At 35.6% G+C, this 12,108-nt stretch overlaps 1 protein-coding gene across 3 annotated transcripts in view; it reads right to left on the bottom strand.

Annotated features, from left to right (window-relative positions):
- The window catches only part of Sema2a (Semaphorin 2a), a 373,380-nt gene that overhangs the window by 30,921 nt on the left and 330,351 nt on the right, over positions 1 to 12,108 (bottom strand). For all 3 annotated transcript variants that reach the window (XM_066281591.1, XM_066281601.1, XM_066281582.1), the window contains one exon: positions 4,932 to 4,994. In XM_066281591.1, the coding sequence (XP_066137688.1) occupies positions 4,932 to 4,994 (63 nt within the window). The remainder of the gene's footprint in view (positions 1 to 4,931; positions 4,995 to 12,108) is intronic.

The raw sequence follows: 12,108 nt of genomic DNA on the forward strand, positions 1-12,108 counted from the left end.
TGTGACATTTAAAAAATACCTCAGCTGGTGATTTGTAGGTCAGTTCACGGCGCAATGTGTAGTTATGTGTTGTGATAATGGAATCCGGTCGATTATTGGATTCATCTAGGATCTTCTAGACACTCGACTTCTTGACTAAGTGTTTTGCAGAGGTACTGGCATTTTTGGCGGTGAACGCAAATGATCTCTATTGAGTTCTGAGCACAGATGAACAAACTCGATTTGAAGTTGACCGTGCAGTATTGAGGGTGGCAATAACACATGGTAATTCTCAATGTGCTCAATCTTTCTTCTTTGAAACTTATACAAGGTGAAACGGCTCACTTGAATATAATAAGTTTAATTTTCTATAAATGGCATTTCTCGGTAAATTGAATTTTTCTACAAATCGAGTTCCAAAAAATCAAACTCAATTAACTACGCCAAAAATTAGGTTCCCCTATAAAATCAGCTTCGAGCCATAAATCTAGCTTTTACATAAATTTAGTTCCCCTTCAGTAAATCCTGATTCAGGATCAAAATGAAAGTCATTAATACTGAGTATAATATGAAAAGTTTTTATGACCCTTCTAGAAGTTCAGCTCCTTTGATCATGAACCGAGGAGTGATGTGGTTGAACCAGCACCAGATATTAAAACAAAGTCACCAAGGTGGGATGCTAAATAATTTGATTCAGAGGCAGAATGCAACGCATTAAATGCAGTTTTGGATTTCGAGGTTTGACTAACCAAATTTAACCAGAATTTAGTAAACGAAAAAAAAACGAAAGGAAACGAAACTTCTGAAACTTGGAGGTGCGATTCAAAAGTTTACAATAATTCTTCAAATCAAATACTTTGACCGATTTGCATTCATGAAACTGCAAAATTTGGTTATTTTCAAGTTTAGAGTTTAGTGATTTCTCAGTAAATCCTGTAGATTTGCATAAATCCAGAATTCTATTGACACAATTTTCTAGAAATCGAAAAAGATGATTTTCTCTTTTTTGTCATTATGTAGCGCGTTTCGTAGAACTGTATATCTATCGGTCTATAATTGAAAGGAAATTCTCCTGAGTAAGATAAGTTAAATTTTCATAAATCCTGCGAAATACTGTGAATATTCTCACTGTCCTACTTATGTTGCATCTTACTGCAATTTCCTGCATAATTTTCTATTTTCGCTTCTGACTTAGTTTAATTTTGTTCTGCTATGCTTCAGATCCCTTATATATTTCTAATTTTGTTTTACTGATTCCACAATTTCCATAATTTTTTTAGACAATTTAACCCAATAAGCCAATTTCCCGGCATATGAATCTAAAGTAGTCATCTGGTTTTCCCAAATAAGAGAACCCTTCAGAGGCCCGGAAAACTTTTTCTCAATCCTAAACTCTACCCTTATGTTGTTTTATGTATAACATCTATCTAATATGGATATGCGGCAACTCCCTAGCTCATTCGCGCTCTGTCGTAGATAACATACCAGGTTGGTCCCAGAAGTATCCGATCTGACATAGAGATGGCGATTTTTTTCTTAAAAATTTGCCTATATTGCAATGACTTAACTTTAAAAACGTTTATGTCTTAAGTTTGGGAGTACCACGTTAATTTGTGTTCTCTTTGGGGTTGTTCTTAGTGAACGCTTCTGGAGATTTTGTGAACATGGGAAAAATTGCTTGCCAACATCAAAGCGGAGCTAGATTCTACTCTTGGATAATCTGATCCTTCGTTAACAACTGTAAAATATTGGGTGCCAGAGTTTAAGCGCACTGGTACGAGCTGGCAAGAAGACCTCCGTAGTCGTTGACCCAATGACACTCCAGATCCAAACACTCCAGAAACTGTGGTGAAAATCGACAAAACTTTAGTGGAACATCATCGGCTAAAATTGCGGGAGTTAGCAGACATGATCGGTATTTCAAAAAGTTCTCTACATCGTATTTTGACCGAACAATTCAATATGAGAAAACTGTGCGCAAAATGAGCAAAAAGAGTGTCGTGAGGACGTTTCAAGTGAGCGTTTGGTAAAGTTTCACAACGATTAAGTTCAGTTTTTTGGTCGATTTGTAACCACGGCTGAAACATGGTTCCATTATTTCACAGCTGAAACGAAAAAGCAGTCAAAACAATGAACTCAAAGGGGAGAACTGACTTCAAAGAAGGCGAAAACCATCACTTTTCATTGCAGATTTTTGCAATGAAAGGTGATGGAGTCGCTTTTTTGGGATGCACGTGGGATAAATTTTATTGACTATCTCTCTGCAAGAAAAACAATAAACGGAGAATATTATACAAATTTGTTGCAGCGTTTGAGTGATAAAATTAGGAAAAATGGAGCATATTTAGCGAAAGAGAAAGTACTGTCTCATCAAGACAACGCGCCAGTCAACACATGCGCCATCGCTGTGGTCAAAATCAATCAACTTGGTTTCGAACCATTTCCTCGTCCACCTTATTCGCCAGATTTAGCCCCCTCAGATCATTTTTTATTTACCAAGCTTGAAAAAATGGCTCGATGAAAAGAAATTTGTCAATAATGAAGAGATGGAGTTCGACATTGATGCTTATTTTGAAATATTCGAAACTTCTCACTCAAAACAGGGTATAAAACATCTCTGGGAAAAATGTGTCAATCTCAAAGGAGACTATGTTGAGAAATAATGCAATATTTTCCAACGTTTTTTTTTTTCTTCTGGGACTATCCTCGTACATATTCCAAAAGAGTTGGGAATAGCGGAGATAAGGAACGTGCACTAAATAAAATTTACCACTTCTCCTTCGCAATTCAAGCATATTTTTTTAATCGGGATAGCTTGGTAGCTCCAGTTACTCATTCAAAAGCCCGCATTATGGGCTGTCAACGTTAAAGTTACCTACGAATTTTCTTACTAAAGGGGAAATACAAGTAGTTCGTTGATCACGCGATCCGGACATTAGAAACGTGTTATTGAGCCAATACGTCAAAATAGGCGTTTTTAGATCCTTAAACTTTAGCTCCCTCTCGGACAGCCGTTCTGGCTTTCTTTCAGAGGGCGTGTCTCGACATATAAAAAATAGCAATAAAACAGAAAGTAATTATTTGTTATGCGCCTAAAATTAAATAATCAATATTCGGACCAAAGCTTCTGGGGGAGTTCACATGTTTCAATCCATAGCTCCGCATCGGGGTCTTTTCGCATTCAATCAAAAAAAAATTAATTACAATCATTGGTTGCAGTTCATCAGGGGCAAACGTAAACTCCTCCACACGTCATTCATGTTTAAAATTGATCCTTCAAGATGATCAATTTCTATGTTCTGCGTTAATTGGACCTCCAATCAATCTGGAGAACCACAGATTGAATTTAATTTAAACCGGGATTACGGTGACCTAATTTGAATTGCAAATATTTTGTTAACTCTCAACTCAAGGTCTGGGGGGACAATTCAGTGTCCGCGTTATTGGGGAGTGCATACAATCCTATCTTAGAGCACTGTATTATTCTATTATTGAACTAGTGTTATACTATGGTAATTGGCAATTCGTCCCTGATCTGGTGGTTAATCCTGCAGCCGAAGCGTGTGATTTCTGGGGTGGATTAAGGCGTCGGGTCAAGTTTTAGACATGAATCTCTAACTTTTTGGTGACAGATTGATAAAAACTGATGTGGTGGTTTTAAGTTTTTTTTTTTGTTAAATTTGATGAAAACGGAATTCTGGAGTATGTGTACTTGTAAGTTTTCTTTTCCAATTAAAAGATCATGGGGGGAATATTACGCTTTTCAGCTTCAAGTGTTGAAACATGTTGAATCCTAGATACCAGAAAACAGATTGAGGAATCACCGAATTGTCTGGAAATTTTTTAGAAACCAAATGATCCCCCAATGACCTTTCAAGATCCTTTATGCTTGCTTTCAATTATAAGATTTTGTCCAATTTTTTTGAGTATTTCTGTAAGCCGTTGGCTTAAGTTTCTCTTATGGCCAAGTAGCACTTCAGTCAAACAATTTCAGAGAAAAGAAGTAAAAACGTAGTTTATCCCACACGGAAAAAAATATTGCCCCATCTACTAAAATTTTGTTAAATAATTGAAAACTAATTATAAGTATTTACACTCTGTTTTACACTCTTAAATATAGAAATTTTAGATCAAAGATAATAAGATAAGGGTTTTACTTTTAGAGAAAAATTGAAAAGAAAAAATTATTGCTGATTCTAATGAAACTAAAAATAAAAAATAAAACTACAAACACACTCCTGGGCGTAGAATTTTTTTCTCTGAGGATTTGTTCTACTTTTAAAATGATACAGCATTGAAAAACCGTTTAAAATTTTTAGGTTTTAGAAAACGGAGGCCCAATACATATTTTTTCTCAAATAAAAAAAAAATAATTCTGCTCTGACTCCCGTTCATAAGACATTCATTCAGTTCGCTTTCATTTATATCGATCTAATACTGTGCGTTCACCATTTTGTCAAGGACTACTGAGGTGTCGAAGCTATAAAATTAATTTTAGAAACCACGTCAACCGCTACTAAACTGGCTTAATAGTTAACTCTAGAACGCAGTTCGTGAAGCGTAAACTAGATTTAAATTGTAGCTGTTTAATAATAACACAGCTACGAAACTTTGTCGTGGAAAATATTCGAGAGCTATGCAGCGTTGTGAGGTTTAATTTCAGCCTCAAGGAGCCGGGTCGAGGGCTGTTTAATTAAATCAGGAATACGTTGCCACGGGTCCTAATTCTACTAATTGTAAGAACAAAAACACTATTCGGGGTCTTTTTATTGTTCCAGATTTAATGAAAGAGAAGATACGATCTTTCGAGCGAGGACTTAACGCGCAAAAATAAAATAATACTGATTTAACTAAGGGACTTATTTATGCAAGACTAATGGTTTCAAACATAAAAGGGAACTGTTTAGTTTAGTGACTTTCGAGAGAGATTCTCTCTTCTACTGTAAACTTACCTCCGATTTTCCTTTAGATACGCAATTAGCTACGTTGGAAGGCTCCAAGTTGAGGGCGTCTCTCTGCAACAAAACCAATATTCAATAAACCGATAATTTCCAATTAAGCCGTATAAATAAATCGACATAAAATGATTTTAACTAGCGCAATGGTTTAATGACGCTATTAGGAAAAATAATGAGGGTGCAGCTTCGGTCCTCAAAAGTGCTCTAAATTACATCGTTAGGATTTTTGCAAGATTTTAAATAGCGCACGTTTCGGCTCTCATTAATATTTGCACTTTAATTAAACAGCCATAAACGAAATTCCATGTCAATAGATAATTCTTTTAATCAGACGTTTTACTAATTACATGCCTAGATATATAAAGATTTAAAAGTGCTTTGTATTGACACATAAAAATAAAGAATAATTCTCAGCGTGTTGAAACGATCCCAAATTTCCCAGAGTTATTTAGATATGCAGTGACCGACGAAAAGTACGTACCATATGGATTTTTTTTCGGAATTCATCACAAAAAAGTTGTTTATCTTATTTCATACGGGGGAAATTCGAAAATGATGAAAATGGCTCATAAGTAAAGTATGTTTACATTTAATTTTAGAGGGAATGTGGGTTGAAAACGTGTGTTGTAAAAAATTTTTTAGAATTAAAATATAAGCCCAACAATGAAGTTTCGAGTTTCTATTCCACAAAACACTTCGGATTTTTTTATGATTTACCCCGTATAGAAAATAAAACAAATGTGTTTAATATGTCAGTTTCGTTTCGTTTTATAATCTTTTATGAAACGAAGCCACTTTCGTAACTTTCGAATCTCCTCCGTAGGAAATGAAATATACAAATTTTGTAAACTGCGTTTTGAGTTCGCAGGGATGGACAAACTTACACCAGAAACGAAATTTTCTGATAAATTCAAATTAAAAAAAAAAACCATATGGTACGGACATTCTGCCGGTCACTGTACGTAACCATTTTAGGAAACTTTCAGTTTTACAAATTTGTCAGTCAAAAAAGTGCCGCGATAATCATTTACTGGAAACGTGTTATCCTTCTCTTGTCGTAAAAGGCAGGGGTGTGCAGTGCCTGGGAGTTAAAACTGAAATATAATATAGATATTGTTTTCTCGAAGTATTTAATTATCTTTTTTCCTCGACGATAATTTAAATTTCATTGCACCTGATGAGGTCTTGAGACTCAAATGTTCAGCCATTGAGGCCATAATTTCAGCTATTACTCAAATTGCTTCCACTCAGCTTAACGGTGGTTACGGAACAAACTATCAACTTTAAGGACCATTTAAAAATATACCTCTGCAATTGCGTTTTAATAATGACAAGATGCATTTTACGGTCGAATGAACCGGGAAATTGTTGCTTTAACTAGACGAGAAATGGGAGATTCTTTTTATTTCATTTTAGGTCTATCAGAAAGATACTTTCAAGGTGGAAATAACTGATATCGTCAAATCGTTGGACAATAAGTAGACTTGACATTTTATAAGGGGAATCAGACTACTAAAGCAGGGAGTGAAATTCAACTCGAACGTATTTGAGTTTTTTTCGTGTCACTTTTTCAAAATTGTAACTGTTTTCTTCAAACGGCTGCACTTGTGTTTCAATTTTCAATCGAGAAGGAGAAATGTGTGCAGGATCTCATACAAAAACTTGAAGCTTACTAGCTGCCACTAGTGAAACTAGTTGGAACCCTTATTTTTCTGTCTCAGTCCCATTTTCAATCTCCAAGTATAGAATTGAACCATGTGCGAGATCTAATGTTTATACTGGCTGCCCTGGATGAGAATGCGTTCTACAGGGATCTCGTAAACCAGAAGAGATACGGGGGTGGTTAAATTAGATAAAAGTTACGCCTTCTGTGTTTCGCAAAATCTCGTTTTCAAATTTGAAACATATCAAAACGATCCGCACTTATTCGGAAAAATGAGCGATTTTTCGAAGTTCCTTTTTTACTGTTTTAGGATTTTATTTTAAAAAATATGTTAAAATAAATTTGATATTCTTGCTGCCACTTTTTCTCTTCTAAAAAATGCTGTTTTTAAATTTCCGATCCGACGTTTTGTCTCTTTCAGCCCATCATCAATTTTTTTTAATAGTTAACAAATTTAATTTAACGCTTTGTAAATTCTACTTTTTTTTCTGAATCCAATGATACGTCGCACTCACGTTTTATCAAATGATTTAGACCAAAAAATCTCATTATTCGTTTTCCGACATAACGTAAGTTTCATTCGACATCATGAGTGGCTTTTAAAAGAAATTGTTTAAATTTGTCGCTTAGCGATGAAGAAAAAAAACACACAAAAATCGGTAGAAATTATTTTTTATGTTCAAATATTCCACTCTCATTCTCCAAACATAAATTATACCGGTTAACAGCTTCTTCCATAACACTATTTAAAATCGTTGGAGTTATCTTCCTTACTGCAAGCCGGTCTGTAACCTTCACTTCATCATTTATGAAAAGTCCATTAACCCAAAGTGATCCATTAATGTTTAAATTTTCAAAGAAAGAATAGAAGTAAATGAAAAATCTCGTACCGAGGGTCTTACTGGGGCTCGTCGTTTTTCTGTCGGCCCTTTTCTAGTATCCAACAATACAAGCCGACCTTGTGTGTATTTGCTCCTACCGAAATCTTTTCGCTCACAGAAATCAAGCATAAACTACTGTTAGCCTTTGTTTTTTCTTTTGCACCCTCCTCAACCTTTAGACAAATCATAATGCATTTTGCCCTAAAATTCTTAGCATTTCAAGACAAAAAACACAAAAACGACATTCTTCTTTCAAATTTTTTCCAATCTGTAACAGAATATTCGTACATTATTTTAAACCTCTAAAATATGAGAGGAAAGAATGCGGTGGTATTTGCGCAAGGGAGGGGGGAGAGACAGAAATTCCACCGGGATGGTTCTCGTCCTCGAGGAAGAAAATTTCGAAGAACAAAGCTCCCCCAAATAACACCTAATGAAAGCATCAATTGAATGTTTGGCTAACCTGAAATAACCTCTCTACCGTTTTACTCGCTTCCAGGGAATTATTTTCAATTATTCTAGTCAGAAAACGTAAACTCCTAACGGAAAGTGTTTTGTCGGCCAAATGTGATGTGGGATTGACACGGCTGCGAGTACAGAATTAATAAGTAGGTTTGGGATTCCTCCAAGAGTCGACGCTCTACTTGTTAGTTAGATAAATCGCAGCCAATTTCCAGATGTAAGATAATGACTTGCTTGAGAACTGCGAAGCCTCAAAACAGGCTTGATGTATGTCATCTATTTTCTATCATTTCTAATTCCAAAACATATAGTTTGAACCTCTTTCCTGGAGATAACCGTGAGTTTCAATGGCAAGTAGGGGGTGCGTAATTTTGCATTAAATCTTGGACAAATCTGTGTTGAAAAAAAGGAGTAAGAAGTTTTATTACAAGCGACACGATCCCATCGTTTCCTAAAAGCATTCCCTTATTCGCCGTGGCCTCCAGCAAATATTGACACTTTATCCATTCGTTGCTCTTCTCAAGTCTTCGCCGCTCGCTCATCAGCATTGGTTTTACCGGGATAAAGTGTTTTTGTTTCCGTATAAATTACTTTTCCAGTTTTACGAAATCGTGCCGTAAAACTTCCCCTCTAGCGCAAAAGTTATTTGCCGGGAGTTATTTTAAAATAAAGGATCGTAAAAAGAGTATACGATTTTACTTAAAACTTTAGACGAGTTCGGTTATAGGATTTGGACTCGAGCGGCGTTCCGTAAGTGTATTGCTAAATTGCAGCTTTAAGGGTACTCATATTTCAAGTTTTAGTTTGACTTTCACTTCCTCCTATACAAGGCTTAGATGTGACTCAATCAAAACTTCTGCGTTGCCGGCCGCCTTTCATTGATCGCTTGGTTCATTAAAGTTTCCTTCGTTATTTTAAATATACATTCAATCCTTTTAAAAATACCCTGGTACTCTGGAAGATATCCATGAGAAGTTATCTGGAGAAATGGCTCCTTTCGTTTTCTCAATCAACTGCTGGTCCAGTGAACCATTTGTGTACCTCTTATAGTATTTAATTTTGAGGCCGTTTTCTTCCATTAATTGCTGGTTCCGAGATCCATTAAATGTCTTTGCGTAGTTTTAAATCTGCCCGCCATCCTTCTTGGATGTCAGCATTTTGTGGAAAAACTCACAATTTTTGAATCGATGTGATAAATCGAATTCACGTCCCTTTGACGGCTTTTGCGATCACCGTTTAGTCGTTCTGCCCTTGTGATAAAAATATTTATGTGTGTACATAAATAATCATTCCTAAAATGCAAAGCGTGAAGAAGGGAAAAAATTATTTGGAAGTCTTCCAATCGAATTGATGGGACAAGGGAGCGCGATTGTCTTTTAAAGCAAAAAAGGTTAAGAATGGTCCCTTTCTGACAATTGTTGGTTTGTGTAGAGTGTTGCAAGAGTGCTCCAACTTTGTAATCGGTCTTAGTGCATTAATGTAATATTTTTCGTAGTTTGTGCACTGCAATGTAAAATTTTAGTGGAGAAAAATTGCAAATTAGTAATTTCTGCATATAAAACAAGAGATGGAAACGAGGATTCAGTGGTCTTCTCACTGAATTGCTGTCATCTAGTCGATTCAACGCTCCATTGAAGTCTTATTTACAGCTTAGAATTCGTACTTAATTCCTCTTGATGCCGCCAAATTTCGATGAAAAAGGTTATAATAATTAAATTACGTCGGTTAATAGGTAAAACTTTTGAGAAATGCAGTCATCATCTATTTTCTCTATTGAGTGCTAATTCAGATCCTCATTGAAATTTCTTTCATAACATACAAATAGTTTTAAGAGGGCTATTAGAGGTTCTGCTCCTCTGTGATGTTCTTCATTGATTGGAGATTTATTTTACCTCATTTCCTAGAATGGCTAGCTTTAAATTCGCTCTAAATTTCTTCCTGATACCATCAATTTTGCTTAAAAATATCGCAATACTAAGTATGACAAACTAGAACTCTGCTTGTTTGTCTTCAACTCTCTTCTGCAGTGATTCTAACATAGTTTTAAGAATGTTATTAACGTTGTTGTTAAAATTGTCTAAATTGAAAAAAAAATTATTTCGATTTCATGATAATTGTCGGTCCAATGTTTATCCTGAAACATTTTTCATAATTAAAAATCTTCAGTCTTATTGCCTTCTGAAGCGAATAATTTGCGTTAATAAAATCTAAAATTTACTTCTCTAATTGTTGGTCCTAGACTTTATTAAAAACTTCCACAGATTTTTATTGCATCAAGTAAAAGGATCCTGCATAATTCTGTTCCTCCGTATCATTCATGGATTGTTAGTTTTCACAACTTTGAATATGCATTTTTCCAAATTTGCCTTGTTCTGCATTTTGCACGAATTGCTGATTTGTGATCTGAATTGCTGATTTACCAGGACAGTCTCAGAAGTTCCCTACATAACACTAAAAAGAAAAAAATGCTCGGAAAATATTACATTATTTCTCTACATTAACTCCTTTGAGATTGGCACATTTTTCCTAGCGATGGTCTATAGCCTTTATAGACTGTTTACAGCAAGAAGCTTCGAATATTTCAAAATAAGCATCAAAGTCGGACTTTACCTCTTCATTATTGGCAAATTTCTTCACCGAGCTGTCTTTTCGAGTTTAGAAATAGAATATAATCTGAGGGGGCTAAATCTGGCGAATAGGGTAGGCGAGGACAAAGGTCGAAACTAAATTGATTCATTTTGGCCGTCGTGATGAAAGTGTGCATTGGGACGTTGTCTTGGTGAAACAATACTTTTTTTCTCCAAATGCGGTCGCTTTTTTATTTTTTTGCTCAATCGGTGTAACAAATTTACATAATATTCTCTATTTATCGTTTTTCCTTTAAGGAAGTGGTGAGTAACAATTTTCTCACGGGCATATCTCCAAAAACCTGACGTCTTTGCCTTTCTTTCAGATGGAACACTTTTCACTTTTGTTGGAGCTCATTCTCTTCTTTGAGTCAATAGTTTTGACCGCAGTTTCGTCTCAGGTGCGAAATGACACCCCCATGGTTCATTCTTGGTTTAAAATCGACCCAAAAGCTCAGTTTCATCGCTGGGAAATTTTGCTAAAAACTCACTTGAAACGTTCTTACGACGATCTTTTTATTTATATTTCGTACAGCCTTCGCATATCGAATTTTTCGATCAAAATACGATATATAGCACTTTTTGAAATGCGTAACATGTTTGCAACTCACGCAATTTTACCCGTCAGTCTTCCAGCACAGTTCTGGGGATTTTCACGACAATATCTGGATTGGTCAAATCTGAAGCGTCATTGGGTCGATCACTTCGGATTTCGTCTTGGCAGCTCGTTTCACCGTGTTTAAGTCCTGCCTCCCATTATTTTACAGTTGTTAACGAAATACCAAATTTCCCTAGAGTAGAATCTAGCTTCGTTTTGATATTAAATGTTCTTAGACCTTTCAAATGAAACTATTGAATCACGACAAAAAAATCTATGACAAAAATCTGACAACGCGAGCATTAAAAACAAACGCAAATTGGCGCGGGTTCCTCAAACTTTAAACATAAACTTTTTAATGTTTAAAGTTTTTCTAATATAAGAAAAAAATTTCAACAAAAAATCGCCATCTACGTCTCAGGGCGGGTACGTCCGGGACCATCCTCGTGCCATTCACGACATTTAAATATTTTCCCTATCTTACGTGGGGTCCCACCGTCCGAAGGTTTCTGAAGCTAACCTGATCTAACCAAATTAAACGATCCCCCGAAGCCAATCTCGTTCCAAAAGAATTCAGCAATATCAACTGAAGTTTAAAAATAAAATGAAATAGCCGTTTAACAATATGGCCTCACAGTCACATTTAAGAAATTGGTATAGTGTTCGGCTGTATTCAAGAGAAATATATGTTAGATTAAAAACACATTTTCCGATATTAAAACTTGGTTTACGGTCTATTAGAGAGCTGGGTCGAGGTAACGGCATTCACCGAGTGAGATATTATTAACTTTATTGGAAAAGGCACAAAGCGGCCTTGAATAAGGAAACTTTCGGGAATACTAGATTATCTAAAATCAAGCAATTTTCGAGGAATTGTTTGAGCCACATCACTGCAAATAGATTAGAAGGAAAATATTTGGAAACCTTTAAGAGCAATAAA

This window comes from Euwallacea fornicatus, chromosome 1 (genome assembly GCF_040115645.1).
Source record: "Euwallacea fornicatus isolate EFF26 chromosome 1, ASM4011564v1, whole genome shotgun sequence".
In the NCBI taxonomy this organism is placed as follows: domain Eukaryota; kingdom Metazoa; phylum Arthropoda; class Insecta; order Coleoptera; family Curculionidae; genus Euwallacea; species Euwallacea fornicatus.